General features: G+C 47.8%; 6 protein-coding genes across 6 annotated transcripts, besides 8 other annotated features; all 6 read right to left on the bottom strand.

Moving 5' to 3' along the window:
• Positions 1 to 20,608: part of a sequence feature (sequence corresponds to BAC RPCI93-1H19) that runs on past both edges of the window.
• Tb927.4.2630 (ATP-dependent DEAD/H RNA helicase, putative) lies at positions 591 to 3,122 on the bottom strand (the record flags this gene model as incomplete). The annotated part of the gene is made up of 1 exon (XM_839320.1): positions 591 to 3,122. The coding sequence occupies one exon, from the start codon at positions 3,120 to 3,122 to the stop codon at positions 591 to 593; it is 2,532 nt and encodes an 843-aa protein (XP_844413.1).
• Positions 3,848 to 4,579, bottom strand: Tb927.4.2620 (hypothetical protein, conserved; the record flags this gene model as incomplete). The annotated part of the gene is made up of 1 exon (XM_839319.1): positions 3,848 to 4,579. The coding sequence occupies one exon, from the start codon at positions 4,577 to 4,579 to the stop codon at positions 3,848 to 3,850; it is 732 nt and encodes a 243-aa protein (XP_844412.1).
• Positions 5,192 to 5,656, bottom strand: Tb927.4.2610 (hypothetical protein; the record flags this gene model as incomplete). The annotated part of the gene is made up of 1 exon (XM_839318.1): positions 5,192 to 5,656. The coding sequence occupies one exon, from the start codon at positions 5,654 to 5,656 to the stop codon at positions 5,192 to 5,194; it is 465 nt and encodes a 154-aa protein (XP_844411.1).
• Tb927.4.2600 (hypothetical protein, conserved) lies at positions 5,897 to 10,783 on the bottom strand (the record flags this gene model as incomplete). The annotated part of the gene is made up of 1 exon (XM_839317.1): positions 5,897 to 10,783. The coding sequence occupies one exon, from the start codon at positions 10,781 to 10,783 to the stop codon at positions 5,897 to 5,899; it is 4,887 nt and encodes a 1,628-aa protein (XP_844410.1).
• Positions 10,968 to 10,990: a microsatellite.
• Positions 11,293 to 11,313: a sequence feature (AT_rich).
• Positions 12,016 to 12,045: a sequence feature (AT_rich).
• Positions 12,827 to 12,875: a microsatellite.
• Positions 13,066 to 13,094: a microsatellite.
• Positions 13,152 to 13,205: a sequence feature (T-rich).
• Positions 13,500 to 13,553: a microsatellite.
• Positions 14,593 to 16,389, bottom strand: Tb927.4.2590 (hypothetical protein, conserved; the record flags this gene model as incomplete). Its single annotated transcript, XM_839316.1, has 1 exon — positions 14,593 to 16,389. One exon carries the CDS (start codon positions 16,387 to 16,389, stop codon positions 14,593 to 14,595), a length of 1,797 nt encoding a protein of 598 aa, XP_844409.1.
• Positions 17,174 to 20,194, bottom strand: Tb927.4.2580 (hypothetical protein, conserved; the record flags this gene model as incomplete). The annotated part of the gene is made up of 1 exon (XM_839315.1): positions 17,174 to 20,194. One exon carries the CDS (start codon positions 20,192 to 20,194, stop codon positions 17,174 to 17,176), a length of 3,021 nt encoding a protein of 1,006 aa, XP_844408.1.

The raw sequence follows: 20,608 nt of genomic DNA, 5'->3' as shown, positions 1-20,608 counted from the left end.
TACGAAAGTTTTCGTGGTGGACAAAATCCAACAACAGAAAGCAGAAAATTGTTGACAAACAAGGCAAATAATAGTACAAAAAAAAATAAAATAGAGATAGATAGAGAGCGTGTAAACTGTAATTCATTCAGGCAATAGTCGATACAATTTCAATTATTTTCAGCTAACAACATTCCCTTGCAGCCGTATGGTTGAAGGGATCCGAAACAACGAGCACCCACTTTCTTTTTTGTTACTGTTGCTATACAAACAGGATTATTACTACACTCAACTTCCTCTCCCAAGTGTAACAGTGCGTTATTCACGTATCAGAGATGAGGGGGACCCTCACGTACAAAGTGAAAAGTTGGATGAGGCATCAGCCTCCTGCACAGGGGGAGGGAGAGAGTAAACAATAAAAAAAAAGAAAAAAGATTTATAGGGGCATTATTCCCCCTTTTACACGTATTGAAAAATAATGACTAGGCATGTTGCATGATATTTCTGCGCAAAACGCTTTCCGTGTTGCTGTGAGAAACAGTGAACCGCATCCTTCCCACTCACCCACGCAAAGAGAAGAAGTAAAGTGCAGCCGTCCACGAATATCAGCCTCACCTTTTTCGTTTACCTTTCTGCTTTTTGCGCTCCAACCGTGCCTTCTCCTTTGCCGCCTTTCTCTTCATGAGAGCCATTTCCTCGAAAGTACGCACATGACCATCCTTTGGAAGCCGGCGCAGCTTCCGTCCAATCCGCAGTTTCTTTCCTTGATTAGGGTTACTGATGTCCACTTCCTCCGTCTCATCGAATCCATCATCCTCATCTCCTACTCCCCGTTCATTTTGCCGCTGCGCATCGCGTGCTTGGCGCAGTGGCCCGAGATCTTCCTCCTCACCAGCGTCCTGAATGCGAAGGTTGCTCTTTTTGGTCCACTTAGAGTACGTCTTCAGCTTTGTCTTGAAGTTTACCGCCTTACCAGCCTCATTCTTCACTCCGCGAAGAAGCGCTTTGGCATCGTTGACATTCATGCGAACGTATCGGTTCTTCTTCTTGCTCCAAGCGTAAACTTGCCGTCGCTGTTGTGCCTCCTGTGCTGTGTCAGCTCCAATGTCAAACGTTGCATCCTTTACCGAGTAGTGGACATCTTCAATGGTGTTGCGCTTGACGTCTTCCATAAAGAACTCGCGGTCGCGGTACTTGTCACTGTTGCACTCCATACCGCCGATTGCACCAGCACTCGAGTTGCTATGGTACGCGGCACGCGCTGGAAAAACCGTGATGCCATCGACATCATCGTTCTCCTCACCGTTGACTGCCTCTCTTTCACGCTTCTTCCGCTCCTGTGCTTTCAAGAGAAGCGATTCGGCGAGTGAAAGCTTTCTTCCCATAGTCGAGCTGCCCTTCACCGCCCCATTCTTGCGAGCCACCATTGAAACACAGTTTTCAGATTCGTGCTTTCCCTGCTTTTTATCGCTTCCAGTGTCAACTTTTTCACTCCCCTCTTTATCCTCACCCCTCTGTCGTTGCTCCCTCCAGAGAGATTGAACGGTAACTGGTTTCTTGATTTCCATCATTTTCTCTCCATGGACGATCTCCAACAGAGACTCCTTCGCCTTGAAACGTTTCAGCCCAACACGCGCCTCGTCAGCGGCGATTTCCTTTTTTTCCAACCGTTCCACAAATATCGGATGAAGCGGCGTACTATCAAACTGATATTCACTCTGCCGCGCCGTTTGAATGCCATCGTGTGTAGCCTTCTTCTTTGTGCGGGCAAACTTCTTATGAGCGTTTTCTACTACCTTTGTCATGCCCTTAAGTTCCACATCGTTCTGCACGAGCCGTCGAATGAAATCCAGCTCAAGCTGCAGCGCGTCCTCCGGCATACGACCGTAGCAGCCGTCGTCAGCAGTAAAGAGAAGGTCCCCAGGTTCTTTCCGGCATTGCAATGGTCGGTTAAGAAATGCCATGAGGTCTACGTAGTGGGGGAAGTCCTCAAAGGTTAGGATAGAGTACGCCGCCCCGGAGCGACCGGCGCGCGCTACGCGACCAACTCGATGCACAAACAACTTGGGTGTTGGTGCGAAAGAGAAGTTAACTACGTTGTCCAGCAGAGGGAGGTCTAAACCGCGGGCGGCGACATCTGTCACGATCATAACACTCGTCTCCCGCTTGGCAAAGGCACGAACGGCATTGCGGCGCCCCTCCTGATCCATCTGTCCGTGTACGGCGCTGCAAGAGATATGGTAAGCCTCCATGATTGCCTCCAGGTAGTCTACATGGAATTTAGACTCCACGAATACAAGGGCCTGCTTCTCCGCACTTTCGCTCTTTTTGTCACTGGCTTCAATGCCAATCACTTTCTTCAACAGCACAATGAGTGCCGCAATTTTTTCGTCATTTCGCACAAAAAAGGCACTCTGTTTGAGTTTATCACTCAGTTTCATTTCCGCATCTAGGCGGAGGACCACAGGGTTGTGGAGACCGGCATTGGTAAACTCTGCGAGAACACTAGGCATTGTTGCAGAGAAAAGTGACCGCTGGCAAGACTCCGGAATCTTCTGCATAATGGCAACAATTTGTGGTTGCAGACCAAGCTCAAACAAGCGATCAGCCTCGTCTAACACTATGGATTTCACCATGGAAAGTTGCAGTGAAGCCTCCTCCATAATGTGTAATATACGTCCGGGTGTTGCCACTACGATATCTGGGTTGGATGCCAACATCTCAAACTGTTGTTCCAAGGAGTTACCCCCAACAAGTGCTACGAATCGGAGATCCAAGAACTTGCTAATCTGAATACCGAAGCGGAGGATTTGCATGCTTAACTCACGCGTGGGAGACAGGATGAGCCCGCGAACTCCAACAATTTTGCTGTGTGCCTTCAGTAAATGAAGCATAGGAATGAGGAAGGCCGCCGTTTTTCCCGATCCCGTTCGGGCCATGGCAACAATGTCGTTTCCCTGCATCATTGGCGGTATGGCTCTGCGCTGAATGGGTGTTGGCACGTTGTAGCCAAGTCTCAAAATGCCATCGAGAAGAGGTTTTTCAAGACCGAACGACTGAAAGCCGCCACCACGTTTTTTTTGCTGCTGCTGCTGCTCTTCCGCTACCTCCATGGCAGACTCCCACGTACCTACACCTTTCATTTCGTTGCTGCTACCACCTCACAAAACTGTGCGCACACAACAATAAAAACGGAAACGAATACAGGGCGAAAGAGAACATAGTGTAATGAGGGAGCTTATGTGCTTGTGTATGTCAATTTGACAGGACAAGATCAAAAACAAAAGCACCATGTACTTAACATTTTTTCTTCTTTCTTCAACGTGATGCAACTCTTCCCTCTCCCACCAGCAAGAGACGAAGTGAGGAAGTTGACGAGGCCTCGTCTTCAGGTGTGACCAACACCCACTCAGCGCAGGAGCTTCCGCCACCCTTCTGTATGCAATAATCACAGAACGAAGAAAAAACACTTCACCGCGTCACATCCACACAGTGTCCCGCGCGGGAGCGTCAGACTCCCATGCCCCAATTTTTTATGCAACGAGGATGCATTAATTGACACCAAGTTCTGTCAACCACTCAACAGTGCTTTAGCAAATACCAGAATTTTGCCAAGTCGGTCAGGTGTGTGTCTTATTGTGCTCCGTTACATTCTTCTTATTCGCTGTAAATAGAAAATATCTCAGGTAAACGTCAGCCACACGCTGACTGTACGACAATCGCATAACAAAGTACCAAAACGAAATGACAGGGGTACTTCAAACCATCCTGCGTCGTTATCTGAGAAACCAGTAGAAACAAACCCCACCACGAACTCTTTTTTTTTTGTCCCTTGCGCGCGCATACGCGTCCGTTTCACCTCCGCAAACTAAGTGGCCGTGGGATAAATGTTCGGCTTGACATCCACCTCCGCGTGGCGACGCTCCTCTGCGCTTGTTAGCGCAATCATCGCCTTCGCTTGCGTTGCCGCTGTAAGCAACCCCCGCATAATATCATTTGCTTCCTCCTCGGTTTTTGGCGTCAGGTCTGGACGACCTCGTAGCGCTGCCCCTGTTGCCTTTTCCACAGTGTACACTTCCACAGCACTCATATATGGCGGACTCGCTGAATGTGTCGCAGCGGAGGATGTTGCACCAAAACGCCCAACCGCTTTGACGGGGTCGCCACGGTAGCGGTATGGACAATAAGCAGACGGTGGGTAAATGGTGCGAAGCAAAAGCCCTGGTGCCGCTCGCGGTTCGTACGGATCTATCAATGCGTCGGTCTCTGCGCTAAGTAAAGGGGTGGCGCCAAGCTGCACGAGTTGTTTTAAGATGTCCGTCATATCGTCAGTTGTTGGATCTCTCTCCTCCGTTGCGGCATCGCCGTCAGCAGGTGTGATAAGATCGTACGTCATCTCATCGACGTCGCCACTGGCACTTGACACTTCGGGGAGAACCTCAAAAGGAAGCGTGGCCACAACGAGACCGCTAGCCCGGTTTTTCAATGAAAAACCCACAAACTCTCCCGTCAGGCCGAATGATGTGCATATATCCCTCAGCGTGACGGTTGCATCGGGAACCTCTACAAACTGCTCGCCGTAGTACACCACGCCGCGCATCGCACTGACGCGAACCCCACGATACTGTTGTTGTCGTGTGCATGTAATGGAGAACAATTTCAGAAGGTAAAAACGAATGCAACATAATATGGGAAGTGCAGTGACAAGACGCAGCAGCTTGACGGGCGCCTCCAGAAAAGTGACAGTGATGGGTGGCTTAATTTCATGCAACGTCTTCCCAGGACCAAAAATCCCAGGGTCAATCAGCTATCCAGTCAGCTAAACTGATGGATCAAAAGAAAAAGAAAGAAAAGTGGTCCGATCAGGTGTAAACACAAATTTTCCCCCTTTGTCCGACTGCCTTCTTTCCTTTATCACCTTTTTTTAATTTTCAAGGTGACAGGAATAAGGCCCAAGAATGGACAGCAGCATGTGCTCCGGGAAAATGTTGTACTGATCTAACATTTGCCTCAATCCGCTGACCTGCGATGCTCGTTTCAACTTCCAAAGGCACCATTCAAAAAAGAAAAAAAAGTGAGAAAAAGATTCATCTCAACGCGGTCATTCCCCCCCTTCGCCTCCGTGGGCTGGCGACATGTCAACAGCCGATCGACCCGAAAACTGTACAACGCCTTTAAACCCGTAAGATGCAAAACTGAGGAAAAAAAAAGGTCAATACGGTTGAAAGTTGCTAGCCATATCGCTCTGGTCAGGTGTAGACACATGTGGGACTTGACACCCACGGGGACCGATGTGGCCTTGAAGTCCGCAGTATTGCCAAACACAATAAATATTCAAAATGATCAAAGAATAAAGCCGAAGGTCGGGGAAGGGGGGAAATCTGCCCACCTGCCGTGGTGTGTAACCGACCGCAAACAACTGTAAATGACCGTAATACCAAAGGTGAAGAGTATACAAATTTACATCAAGTGACTGAGAGCTATTCGGAAAAAAAAAAAAAACGCCTTCTGAAGCCATGCGGCGCATCAGATGTCTATAAAAAACATTGAGGAAGAGAAGTACGTGCGCGCGTGTGTGGGTTAGGGGTCGAAGGTGACGAGTTTCGCTCCTTGGGATGACATCATACAATTCAAAACTATCACAAAAACACACAAGAGAGACATGTGTAAAACACATTTACATGCCGTCACCGTCCACTATCACCGGTGGGAGCACCCAACAATGAGTTAGAGTTCTATCCTTCCCCTCCCAAAGTGCTCAGTCTTCCTTCTTTACGTCAACTCGTAGTTTCCTCTACAACCTCCTCGCTTCCTCATCCCAACCGCTTGTCGTATTTGTTTGTTCTGCATTTTCCCCCTTTTTTTCTTTTCCCGCTCTCCTCCCATCCTTTCCTCTCTTTCTCGTAAGAGCTTTCTCTTACAATAAACTGAGTACTGCGGAGGCAACGTGGAGTTGTCTCGCCAACGACGAGGGTGCCAGATCCCCGCCTTCCAGCTCGCTTTTGTCTGAAGATGACATGGCGAGTGGGCTGTAGGCCCGCTGCTCGCTGCCATCCAAAAATGATGCGTGACCATCTCGGCCCTTTGCCGCCCTTGAGCGCCGTGAGGCCGGCGATTCGGGGATCGTAGAATTGCTTACCTCCGTCTGCTGCTGTAACGATGCGGAGTGGGGCGACGAAACATGGGGATTACGAAGGAGACTTGTGGCATTCGCAAGGTCAACAACACACTTAACGGAGGCGTTTGCCTCAGAGCTCACAGCAGCAAGGTTTTCTAATATACTTTGGTAGTGAACAGGCGCGACCTCAGAACGCAGTACTTGCGCGAACACTGCTCCCGGTAATTCTTGAGAGTTCCTGCGATTCTTTGACTTCCGCTTATCGCCTTTCGTTTTCGCAGCCCGCCGGGCACCGAAAAACCGTAAAAGCGAGGCGCCACCTGACAAATGAATGGCTCCCGCTGGGGCATCGGTGTCACATGACGATGGCCTCGGAGAAACGCGCTTGGAAGTTCTAGTCTTCCTAGAACACACGGACGTGGCTTCCCCGTGCAATGAATGTGTTCCCGGACGCAATCTAGCACCAAAAAGGGGACAAAAGCAACCAATATCTACCAGCAACTCCCACGGATCCATTCCCTCGACCTCTCGCACGTCGGTGATTGCCGCTGATGACTCCGTTGCCTTCGTTGTCGGTACATCTTCTGTTTCCATCAGCAGCTGCCGCAATTCATTGCGTCGCCCGTACCCAACTTTAGCGCGGTTTAGCGCATCACGGCACTCTTCCTCCACTTCAAACCTAAAGAGGGGCTCAAGGTCCTCTCGAAGTGGGCATAACCCTTCTGCGGAGTCGGAGCTCTCTGAAGGCACCAACTGCCCGCCAATCGTACAACCTGCGTTCACAAAACTACGGGCAGCTCCTGGAAGCATTGAGATCGCTAACCGCCCTTTCGAAGAGGAATTCAATCCCCAAACAATATACATCATTCGTGCGGCAAACGAGAGATGCAAAAGTGAACAGGAGGCTGCCTCATCCTCCACAGACCAACTGTGCTCTCTCAGTAATGCAGATTCTCTCGCAAAATCTTTTTTAGATACCACCTCTGCGCATATTACTAGCGGTGCATCAACGTATTGTTCCTGCCGGATATCATCCTCATGTCGCAGCAAGTCACAGTAGTTAAGGAAATGTTTGGCCACTATGTTGCTTTCTTTGGGAGCGAAAGACAACTTCCGAAGAACGGCTTCAAAACCCGCCCGAAGCGCCGGGAATGGCAAGATGCCATCCGAATCCACCACTGGAGTGGGAATGGTGCGTCCATCACGAACCACACATGAACCAAGGATGATATTCATGTATGCCTCTTGTTGCTCAAGGTACGTATCGATGGTTAATCTAAGGTATTCGTTATGGAAGTGAGATGGCGTACCAAACCGCGAATCCACAGTGAAGAGGTCGGTGTATCGCAAAAGAGAGGAGGGCTGATCCATTGCAATGGCAAACCGCAGGCGGCGGATGTGCTTGTTCATGGGCGGCAATTGGCCAACACGTGTGAAGGGGCCCACATCATTTGCGTCATTCCCACCATGGCCACCCTTCATTGCAGCGTCAAGAAGCGAGGAGCGGACACTTCCGGAACAGGAGAGGGCGTATGTGGCAAAGCAATGCTTATGCAGTATTGCAATAAACGTCTCAATGGCAATCAGTGACCGGGAACCGGGAAGCATATCTAAACGACATCTCGCCTTATGTCTGTCGCAACGCCGCCCGCCGAGAGACCTTCGCTCCTTGTATTTCTTAAATGCATGCAAAAGGGACGAAAATGGAGCCAGCATGTGCTGCAACTTTTCGTCGATGCGCTTCCACTGTTTCGGGACGGAGAGTGCGTCTGATGTTTCGGTGGTATCGTCGGCCTTAGGTGACCGTACAGAAGTATTGGTGGCACTGGCCTCAGGTTTTTCGGTATTCCTGTTGAGACAAGCCAGGATGTCATGTTTCAACTTCGTCAAGTAGCAAGGGGTCGGCTCCTGCCCGGCCTCTTGCTTCTCCTTGTTCCCCTCATTTTCCCCTACGGCTCCCGGAAGTATAACACCATACCCTTCTCCATCACTATCAGCCTCCATGCAAGTGTCTTCCTCAGCTAGAGGGGCCTCGTCGACCATCACTGCCACCTTGCGCAGTGTCTCCGCTGGCGAATCAGTGAAAAGTAATTCCGTTGTAGCTTCGTCCGGGCATTGCTGTTCAGCACCGTCGCACGTTTTGTCTTCGGGTGCGTTCCGGGTCCCCCTGAGGCTCTCGCAAATAACGTTATCGCATTCGGTGCGCATGGCCTCCATGCTGGCGTAGAAGTTGATGGCAACCAACTCAGGTAACTGCTGATGTGCAACCAGGTGGAAGAGGCGGAAGTCCGAGTCCACATCCTTGTATTCCTCCGCGTAGTAGTAAAGTGCGAAGAGCAGCTCACGGGCCTGAGGGGAAAGTGGAACTGGCGTCTCCGACCCGTTTTCTTCTTTTTGAAAGATGAAGGGAAGGCACATGCGTGGGTTGGCAGGCGCTCCCTCGAGGTTGAGCACCACACCACGAACAAAGACGGGACCCACAAGCTTGGGCGCACTCTCCTCTTCCCCTTTCGGAGCCTTATAGGGGCAAAGGCGGCGCACGTATTCAACAAGAGCAGCCAAGAAAGTGGGAAATTTAATGCTTTCATCCATGTCATTTGCCCCACTCTCTATGTCCACGTCAACTGAAATATCAAGTGCAGCCGCCTTTTCCCTTGCAGCTATGTATTCTTCACGCCGACGCTCCGTTTCCCGCTTGTACTGCGTCAAACGCTCTCCCCAGAAGCAATATATAAGGTAGCGGAGAGTGAGTTGGTCGTACTGTCCACTGTTGGGTATATCTTCATCGACAATCACTTCCCCGGGTGCTGCGCCATTCTGCGGTGGCAGCAGCACAGTTGCGAGCGTCAGGAGCGGTAGACTGCGCCGCGGTCGATCATGAGTTAGCTCCCCAGAGAGCATAATGCTTGTGTTGGGAGTCCGGTTGCCGCCGGTAGCAGAAAAGTAGCTAATAGAATGCATCCCCCTCCAGCATGGTACTGCGAAGGGGAAAGTATCATTGGCCACCGGTAGGCCCCTTCGCTTTCCCTGAACGTGTTCTGTTATCAATCTGTACACAAGCTGTGGGCTGTAAGCATCGGCCAACTTCCCTCCTGCTGCCGTGCGTCGGAAATAGAGGGGGATACTTGTATCGTATGCCACCTCGTCAACGTGACCCACACTCGCCAAGCGGCATTGAAGACGTGAGAAAAGAAACATGGACCACACGTTATTCTCGGAGAGAAGATAGTCTACGTAGGAGTGCTGACCCCTAAGGGTTTGCAACTCATTCAAGCACCACAAAATCTTTTCGTACCGCTCTTCCATGGAGTCTTGTCGAAGCTTTAGTTTCTCGATGAAGTCGTCGCGCCGCTTGATTCGACGCTCCAGCCTCTCAATGAAGGAAAAGGCATCCGTCAGGTAGCGGTGTGAGACACGATTTTCCTTCTCTGCACTCTCCAAAGAACGCCTTGTCTCCTGCAACGACTTCTCCGTTTCTCTCCAGAGCTGCGACATGTGCGTATACTCCCTCTTGAGCTCTACGTACTGCGATGCCTGCATTCGGCGTGTTTGATCTGTTGGACCCCGCCCGCCGTGAGCCTTTTCATTAATGTTAATTTCATTAGCACGGCGTTTCCACCGCTCCGCCTCGCGTGTTAGACCATCAACCTGTTGACTCAGCTCATTAATCTTTGCATTTTGTTGACGATTTCTCTCTTCCAAACTCTCTAGCTCAGTCGCGAACCGATTACTTTCCTGCTGTAGCTCATGAAGGCGAATACACTTTGCGTTGTACGCCGCCTCGACTTGGTGAAGTTGACTTCTGAGAAATGATATTTCGTATCCTGCACCATCAATGAGCAACTTTGCTCCATATTCACTGGACACATCCGGTCCTGACTGCGTATTGACGGAAAAATGCACTCGAGACTTTTCGCGATAACGTCCGCCATCGGTTTTTACACTCTTTTCTTCCCAATCATTCAAGGGACTCATAGTCGAGGGCGAACCCTTCTCTTCGCCATCTTCCATTGGCAGCTGCCGCTCCTGAATTGTCAGGAGATTTCTATTTCGTTCAAGTAGTGAAAATAGTCCTGTGGATCCATCAACCAGCTTCGCGCTCCCGAGCCCAAACATGCCGTTGGGGCCAAACGCCGCATCCAAGTTTACCGCCGCATCTACGGAGCGTGGCGTGACCACCCAATTGGAACATTTACCGAGGAAAGAAGTACCGACTTTGTTATTCTCCGGCACCGTGTTGGCAATGGAAGGGAGTGATACGCTGGAAACAGGGACGGTGGTGGATGTCAGCAGGGCGCTTTCCGACGCTTTCACACGCATAACGTACATTAGTTCTCGATCTAGCATAGCACGTACATCGCTGCCGTACACCTCGGGATGTGAAAGGAAATGACGAATACAAGTGTGGAGAGCATGTACCGGCTCCATAACACTACCCTCAGCACGGAATTGGGAAACAACACTACTTGTTGACGCTTTAACCAAGCCGGCTTTACGGACAATGGGTTGCGCATAATCACTGAGTGGTAGCGGATGGTTCGTCTGGGGTACAGTAGTGGTTTTGGGTTTTTCTTGCCTGTTTATACCCTGAAGCGCTTCGCAGTGAGACGGCGGTAAAGTTACCTCAAATCTGGAGTCCGTGCTTTTAAACGACATCGCTGAAAGGTAGGGATTGACGCTGTGCATATCTGACGTCCGCTTGATTGTCGGATGATCGTGCGTTACACTATTTTTTTTTTTTTTGACAGAAAAAAAAAATGGGAAACAAACGAAGAAAAATCAACTTGAAGAGAGCGGCAGCAACAAAGTGCAATGATCATCCCTATACGTAAGCGTGCGTGTAATGTCTTTGGTTGGTGCTCGTATGAGCCAACGACAACAACAACAACAACATGATGCAAAGGAAACTGATAAAAGTAAAATGGAAAAAGAGGTGAGGGAAAACAACCAAAGGGCCCCATCTCCCCACCGCCCTCTTCACCACCCCCCCCAAAAAAAAAACAACCTCACAAATAATTCACAGAGAAAAAAAAATAATAATACCAAACCCCATTGGAGCTAACGCAGTAACCACCGGAACGTGGTGAAGGCTGTGAACCAAAAGCAAAACAACCACAGCAACGGAACACACGGTGGCAAGCCTTCAGCATCATGCAAAACAAACGACTTCAAGTCGGTATTCCTTCTTCGCTTTCTTTTTTTTTAAAAAAAAAATTGTTATTTCTTATCATCACCTCCCCCATGCACAGTTGATATGTTAAGCACATTGTGCCATTTATGAAGGAGCATATCCTTCTCCACATGGCGTGAGATACATTTTCACTCAAACCCTGCAAATTTCATTCTTTGTTATCCCTTAATTATGTGTCATATGGGTTCCACTATCATCTAATCCTAATAAAACAATCCTTCGTAGCAGCGCAACGCAAGTGTGGAAAAGAAAGGCGTGCACCGAAACAGAAAAGAAAGGTAATAATCAGGAAGAGAATGCATCGACGTGGTGTATAAAATAAGGCAACACATTTTTTTTTTTTAAAGTTGGATGTAGGCCTAATGAAACACAACTTCACATACGCAGTCTTGTGGCAGAGTATAATGTCACTCACATAACGCGCACGCCCACATGCTTTCTTTCAGCTAATCAGACGAATAGCACAACACATACAAACACACACATTTATATGCATTTAAACATTTCGTAACCCTTCGGTAAAAAATGACCATAATGGCAACCGTAGGCTCTCTAACTACACTCTTTAAATTACTATTGCTCTGACATTCCTTCAATTCTAGTAATTTCCATGTCCCTCCCTTTTACATACGCATACAATACATAAATAAATGTGTGTATATACGTATAGTTTTTGAACTTTTAAAGTCACTTTCTTTTCTTTTTTTCTTTCTTTCTCACGCTGCACATAATTTTTGATTATATAAATAAATAAAAACATGTAACCCGTCCTTATTTATCACCCTCATTATAACGCGTGAGCCCAGTTGGGTACTAAACGCTTTGATATTTAAGAAGAAAACAAGGACAAAGCATAAAAAAAGAAGAGGGAAAGAGAGAAAGAGAGAACGAGAGGGAAAAGATAACGTTTGTGTCAGTGGTTGAAACGAACTATAGGAGAGAAACATAAATAGAAAGTGAATAATAACATTAACATTAGTAGTAGTAATGAGAAGAAGAAGAAGAAAAGGGACGAATCACCGCTTGGTGAAAAACTGTGTACGGTAGCACCGGATGTGAAGAATGGTGGGATCTTTTAAATAACCTCACCATACATGTTATCTATAATTTAACTATACAAATAGTGATGAAACCCATCATCTTCTTTTATTGATCGCCTGTTGCATTTTTATCCCCTTCCTTTCTTCCTCTCCATTTCCTAGTCACAATACGACGGGCGTACATATGTGTACAAATATACAAATAAACATGTATATGCATTTATATCTTTTTTTTCTTTTTCCTTCTTTTTCCTACTCAAGTTATACCGAAACCAATACATTTGGAGTGTCAATCATGAAATGGGGAGGAGGAAAGGGGGGGAAAAAAAAAAAAAAGAGAACGCAAGAAGGAAGGTTGCATTTTTAGTGGCACACTCAAAAAGGTCTCATGGCGTCAGCGTAAGTGTGTACAGAGCAACGCGTCCACACGTAACTGCCGCATGTATATGTTCGTTTAAACGCAGTGCCGAGTTGTCTTCTTTTGTTTTTTCCCGTGTTTATGTATATATATAAATAAATAAATAAATATATATATATATATATGTATGTGTGTGTTCCTTGTTTTATTTTCTAATTATTTTTCATTTATTTTTTTCTTTGTGTTTTTCTTTTCGCCACTCATCTCGGAAATCTACTGATATTACCATAATCACCACTACCGTCCTCCATTATGCAACCAAATCTGAAGAAATAATACATGCGTATAATATCGAAGGATAAAAAAACAAAAATATCAAAACAACGACAACAACAACAACAACAACAAAAATGGATGAAGATCGGAAATATTCCTTGGAAATAAGAATGTGAAGATGAACGACCGAAACAAAAAAGAGGAAAGAAAAAAGAAAAGAGAGAAAAGAAAAGAAAAAAAAAACGGTACCAACGCCACGTCCGGCCAGAGAACAAATCGGTAAGCAGAAAGTGTTTGTTTTCTGTCCGGACTTGACATCAGGTGAGGTCCACTTGGAAGTAATAAAAGAGAAAAAAAACAAAAGAAACAATCAGACGATCTGCTCGGATGAGTAGTGCTAATGGGTAAAAGGGATGGGGGAAAAAAAATTGTGGGGCAGATCGAAAAACACTCTTTTTTTTTTTTCGATAACCTCGTGGGGTCATGAGATGAACCGGAAAAAAAAAGAAGATAAAAAACGAAATCAAAAGAGAGACCAATAACAACTACAACAACAATAATAACAACAATAATACTAATACTAATAATAATGTTAGCAAGAATTTCTTATGAAGAGTGGTGGAGAACCCTTCATCATTATCGTTATTACTATTAATAAAGTGATATGAGTACAACACGCATTTTTCGGCTACATACACACATATATGTATACAAATAAATATATATGGACATACGCGGTATCAACACCTTTTATCCAGGTTTTTTCCCCCACTCACTCCAGCATCCTTTTAGGCGCACGCCCTAGTGAATGAAGAAACGTTGACACAAAAACAAATGGTACCACCCGACATGTGAAGAGGAAAAACGAAAAAAAAAATCACCTGAAAGAGGGAACGAACCAAAAGCTGCAACAATCAAACGAATTCAAACGCAGAGCCGACCGTTAGGATATAGAAAAACTAGAAAAAAAAGTCTAAAAATAACCAATGCCAAACCAACAACAACAAGAAAATGGCATAGGCAAATCAACGGTGATTTGTAACGACCGACGCCATACTCATTGTGACAACAAATATTACTATTTCTCTCCTTATTCTTCTCTCCTTCCCATCATCCATATATATATATATATCACCTGCACACCCATCATTTGTTCTCACATCCTTTTATCATTGCCACTTACTCTGACAGCTCATCAACGCCATTTTTTGCCTTTCCCCACCTTCCTATTCCAATGCCATTTCCTTCTTGCTCGACATTTATTTATTCCTTCCATTGCTTCAGTGAATTATCATCTTTCCTATTTATTCCATTTTCTTTCGCCTTCTTCTTGGTACCTCTTGACATTATTATCCATGGTGTCACACTAAATAATGCATATCTTTATCCGTTCCTCTCTCTATCTTCTCTTTCCTCCGAGTTTGCACTCGTTCCACCCCAGCTCGCTCACTATTTTTTTTTTTGAGTTTGGTGCCTGTCTATCCCTTTCTAGTGTGTGAAATCACTAATATTTAAGCTGACATACATTCAAATACGCGAATCAACACTGATTGATTCAAATGTGTGTGTGTGTGTGGGGGGGGGGGGAGGGGGACCACTCCATTTCCTCATCTTCCGCCTCACCAACCCCTCATAAGCTTTCCCTGCCGCGATAAACCAAATCCCTAACTTCATTTATTACCTCCATGAATTTCATTGATCTCTCCGCTTCAAGCACACTCACAACCACCCGCAGCAACTCTGCTGCAATTACCGGAAGGGATGTACAAACTTCAGACGAGGCAAAGGTGCAAAGGGGCTGGAGATCACCTTTAGGTCCCAAACATTTCTCAATTGCTGTGAGCAGAAGGGATAAGGCCGTGGGACTGAGGCTCTCCATGTTGGCGAGTGTGTGTAGGGAAAAGTAAAGTGTGTTGTACGGACCACTCGGCGACGAGGAGGTCACCCGCATTGCCTTACGGTGGAATTCATCCGATTCCGGGCTCATGCCAGTTTGGTTTCGGTGGAATGTCTGATTTATTTCTTTTCTTAGCCGCTCATGTCCCGCTTCTTCAGTCTTTTGTACACTCTTGGGTGCGGAACGCAACAGGCAGTCCAGTGTTGTGTCATCGCAAACAAACAAGCAGTCATCCACTGACGAAGGCACCCCCAGGACGGAAGTGATGCAGGCATGGCTGTTACCATCTTCATTGCCTTTGTCTTTCTGCTGCAAATGTTGCGTGGCAAAAGCCACCACTTCGCTGAGCGTAACACTCCACAGCGGAGCGGCCCCTTGCGAGAAGTCAAACAACTCTCTAACGAGCTCCGCCCCCTTCCGACAGGTTTGCAACGTTGGCAGACACTCTGCCAAGTCAGTTCGAGTAAGGGAGTGCCGCAATTCCTCCATAGACTGAAGCGGCGAGGCGCTAAGAAATGCGACAACTAATGCCGGAAAGTATGTGCTGAACAAAAACTGAAGTTCCAGTCGGGATGACACCGCGCTGTCGGTGGTCTCATCTAAAGCGCACCGGGTAGCAGACTGGTGCTTGACAGAAAGCAGTATCAGGACTAATGCGACCTCAGTGAACCGGACGGCAACCTCCGGCGTTAACAGACGCCCACGGACACGTGTCATGAACTGGACGCACGTCGAGTACATAGAACCCGTCGGCCGGTTGAAGGGAGGGAGAAACTGCATGCGTATGAAAAAGAAATATACATCCAACATGTACCGCACTGCTTCAGCTAGAGCTCCCGGAGAGGCAGCACTCTCCCGCTTCGCGCATTGTGCTAGCTTTTTCCGTATGGTGCGGGGTACTACGGGTTGCACAGAGAGAATATACAGTTGGCGAAGGTGCTCTCGCCGTTTGGCTTCATTTTCACTGTCACCGGTGAAACTCAAGTCTTCGGATGGTGTTCGGTGCAGTGTTGCCGTTGTTGCGCTTGATGTTTTTGAGTCGTCGTTGGAAGAATGGGGGGTGCCGCACTCTACGCTCTGAACGACATCATGTGCCATGAGAAAATATGACGGAGGGTAATGCAACCAAAAAGGCTTGCAAGTAGTGCCCTCCAAAGGTGAGGAAACACTTAATCCATTAGTTTCGTGTGCTGCGAATAAACAGCGCCGCAAAAAACGCTCAAATTCCAAGTGTTTAAAATGTACCGTCCCTGAGCAGTTACAGAATGCTCGGTAACACTTCATAATTTCTTGTAGTAGGGACTCAAAAGAGGGTGCCTCAATGCCTCTCTCAATGCGTTGCTCCCGTGTTGCACTCGATAATACTTCCTCATCAGATGGAGTGAAGCACCGTTCACCTAGTATGTTTGGCCATTCTGTGTCCAAGAGCGAGGCGCAGCAATCGGTCATAATGTTCCCTGACCGGTCTGATAACGAGACGCTTTCACGTGGGTCATGCTCCCCGACGCTCGGATTCGGCTCCGCCCTCATGCAGCCACCACCTCACTTATGTGTACGTATATGTATATGTGCAGATATATTTGAACAATGTTATTGGCATTTGAGAGTAGTAGAAGGGAAAGTGAAGACGATTTCAATGAGGCTAGGAGGGAACAGAGCGGGAAAACATGTCATGGAAACGGTGTGTAAGTGCGCATGTGCTAAACAATCGCAAAATATATGAGACTAATGAACTTACCGCCGATATATGAAGCCCAATGGCGCTGACCGCGGTTTGGTACATGCACAAGCACGTATGCAAGCATATGCATTCCAGACTGCTTGTTTTTGTTTATGTTTGTATGCGGCAGCACTTTCATTGGCCAATGAGCCCACATCGATTAACCGACAGAATAATGTAAACAAATTTACCCGTATGCGCACGCGCATGAGCGCATCCACCTGTGGTGAACATACAGTGACTCCCAGTTGGCATATGAACTGCGCGGCCTTGCTCTGGATTTCCCATCGCGTTCCACGTCATTTCGATCTTTCAGGAAGCTGAGTTTAGACGCGGCGAAGAAAAGTTTCGATAGCTTCTCCCACGAATGAAAAAAAAACGGCTGTTGTTCACTACACAAACGGGTATCCCCTTGACCCATCCAACACACCAGAAATGGACCAAACATATCTTTTCCTTTCGGAAAAAGATAATCATCCACCGGCAAATCCATCGCCCTTTGCCAGAGTGTGAGATATTACAAGAGAATAGCGGGCGCCGCTTGCTTGCAAAAGGGCAAAGAAAAAAGTTGTATTGGGTACGGACGAGTCGGTGTTACTCGTGCTGCAGTCGTTCTACGAGGAATAGCATGCTGCTGTTGCGGTCTTCACCATTCTTCTCAATGTAGAAATACTGCGGATATCCCAGTAGAGCAGTGTGAAGACCACCAAATTGCTCCTTGAGCGTGCGTTTTGCTGCGCTCGGCAACATGCGTTGCAAATGCCCAACCATAATGCCCTCATCAGGAACCACCTCCCGAATGCACTCAACAGCATCCTCTACGCTAAGACCTTCCTCCGCCTGAAGTGCTGCTTCCGGCACACCGAGTTTACTCTTTTGCAACATCATACGAGTGCCATCCGACCAGACAGTGAGGTGTTTACTTGACTTGAAATTGTTGCGATGCCGATGGGAAAGTGCCGCCTTTAGAATGGGTGGCAGTCGTGCCACCAGTTGATGGAGGGAAACGGGATGGTCCGGCATGAAGAAAGAAACCTCCTCACACAGCACTTCATGATCAAGCAGAGGGTTCTGCGGGTCAAGCAGCAGAAGTTGGCGGCGATCAGTCGGTATTTGACTAGCGCCCAAAATACTCCGGAATTTGTTCCGCTCCGTATCCCCAATCAGTGATGCCTTCGAGTTCTCGTCGTCATCAAGTGTAGGCGGCAGCAAAACACGATCCTCACTGTTAAAGACAGTTTGCGTAGGAACAAACGGAGGTATTTTCCCCTGCGGATCATGCGCAATAACATGCAAGAGGTCGTCACTGAGTTCAAAGACCTCACCGTGGAGGCGCATGAAGTGCACAAGTCCCTTGTAGGGCCGGAGCAATCGCTTTTGCTCTTTGCTGAGCGAGGCGTAAATACGTTGAACGGGAACCCAGCGCCAAGGCATGGGAGGTTTCCCTTCCGCAAACTTAAGAGGCGGCGGCACCTTCTTCATCATAAGATTCCCATGCAGGGAGGGTGGTGGGTTAAGGAACGCCACCAGATACTGCAACAGCTCAGGCTCGGGAGTTGTGGCTACGTTATAATCGCTTAGACTTCTCGGGGCGATGTGCTTGGGCAAACGACGGACGTAAATGATGTCATACCGCGACGGAATGTAAAACCCACTTTGGCCTTCCTCTTCATTGGGAAATGAAGAGTCTACGTTCCTTGAGCGCCTAAACTCGGTTTCCTCGTTCCCTTCGCCGCAAGGAAGGAAAACGTCGTCCCCTTCAGCGCAGTTGGATCCACCCTCAAAACCATCAACCTCATCGTCCCCGTCTTCAGGATTCTTAAGAGACGCGCTGTCCCCATTGTCTTGACCCGAGGTAACGCCATCTTTTTCGACGGGTTCGACTGAGGGACACTTACCTTCAAGTAAGATCTCGTCCAAGCCAATGAGATCATCCCGCAACGCAGCCGACAGATTTGCCTCCCGCCGTTTCACCTCCTCTTTAGATGCGATCAGTGCCGTGTCAGGCGTCTTGCCATCCTCGTCTTCTATATCATCAACTCCGAAATCAACTACTTCCCCTTGGAGATCCTCATCTAATTTGGTTGAGTCCGAAGCAGCGCGAGACGCATTCGACCGCTCTTCGGGAAGACTTCGCCTACCATTTCGCAACTGGTCAAGGCACTTCGATTCTGTAAACACGTTTCCATCCTCACCATGGCACATAAGTTGGAAAATTCGGACGTAGCGGGTCATGAGCGTCAGCACTCGTGCTTGTGGCACACTATTCAGCGTCTCAATGTCATCCTGGGAGAACTTATTGATCCACTCAACCAGAGGAAATGACTGGCATCGCTGTTCCTCGAGCTGCTGCTTTGGAATCGTGGGATCTGTTGGAACCCGTGGTAAATTTCGCACAAGTACCTCAAATATTTTCACGTCGATGTGCGGTTCCCCACGACGTGCGTTCGCCGCCGGTTCGGCTGAAGGAAGCGGCCGAGCCGATAAACCACCGACCGTGGCCCGGTACTCCTGATTGTAACGTCGCAAGGGGCGATCAGCGCGGCCACAACCAGGATAGTCACGAACAAACGGAAAATCAAGGTTTAGCTTCACCGATGCCTTCTGAAATTTTCCAGTTTTTAGTTTGAAGATCATGGGATACTTCTTAAAGAATGCATCAACGATATGGTCCCTTGACATGTGCCGCTCAAAGCTGTGCGCGACATCAGGTGACATGGCATTAAGAACATGACGTGTTTCCACGAAAAACGTGGGTGTAATGTGAATAAATGCCGCCGCAACTTCAGAAGGCGAGAAGAACCCCTTTGCAACATACAGTGCATCCAACTCTTGGAACTGATCTGAGAGTCGACGTGGCTTGTCACCGGAGGGGAACAGAGTCACCGGGGGGCCATCAAGGAGGAAATACAAATTAAGAGGGCAAATAAGCCGTCTAAGCTTCAGCTGCTCGATTTCCTCGGGAGTAATTGGTGGCTTAGACACGTCTACCGGCGTAGTGGCCAGAGGACCGTGAACCAATACATTGGTTTTGCAACTTATAAGATGACCTGCGGGCTTGGAGCATCTCACACTTCGCGCTTTGCACTCAAGGTTGGGGACGTTAGCGGCCCCAGGAATTGTGTCCGTGAATCCTTCTCTGCCAATTCCCTCAAGATGCAACCGCATTGCTTCCGTACAACTCACTGCCGATCCATTGGCACTGAGAACAAACCATTCCGGTTTACTTTGGAGGGCCCGGTCCAAAAGACCAAAAGAGGAGTTTTGCAGCTGATACCGAAGTTCGACGCCGAGCTCACGGAAGAGCTCGTGAACGTGAAGAGATTTTGTTTCTTGGGAGCCTTCGGACTTGTCCTGTTTCGCCGTACCACGCTGAGACAGAAGTTGACAGAGAATGCGTGCAATGTCATTCAATAGGGTTGTATCATTCCATTGATGGGCTCTCGTGTCATCCATTCTCCCTCCTATGGCGGTTTCCGCTGATGCGCCAGTCGCTGTTTGTGGACTTCCTGTGTTTCCTGCATTGCAAAGTCGTGATGTGATGTGCCAGACGTTGCGGTACGACAGACCGAACCTACATGATCCTATAATTCCTTGCGGCCTCCGGCGCAGCATAACCCTGTGGTATAGACGATTATGCATCAATGCAACCGGAAGCAAGCAGCGACGGGCACACCGCTTCGACGCAACTGACTAATAAAAACGAAGGTAGAAGAGAGGGTTTCTGTAATAGCTGAGGGTGACATATACGAAATAAAAAGTGTGTGTGCGCGTGTGTCCGGATATTTGTGTAACATTCATAACCAACACGTTTTACGACACGTCTGTTACACCGTAGACAACGGTCACTATGTTTATTTGTTTGAGAGTTCCCAATGAAAGAATAAAAGAAAAAGAATTCCATCATCTTATGTATATGCCAAACTAACCAAAACAATCGCTCTCACGAGTCTCGGAAATAACAAAGGAAAATGAAAACAAACGTAAACTCAAAATAACCCACGGGTATATTTGGCATATATCGAATAT

This window comes from Trypanosoma brucei, chromosome 4, assembly GCF_000002445.2.
Source record: "Trypanosoma brucei brucei TREU927 chromosome 4, complete sequence".
Lineage (NCBI taxonomy): Eukaryota > Euglenozoa > Kinetoplastea > Trypanosomatida > Trypanosomatidae > Trypanosoma > Trypanosoma brucei.
The sequence above is the reverse complement of the archived record's forward strand: the minus strand, read 5'-3'. Positions and strand labels throughout refer to the sequence as shown.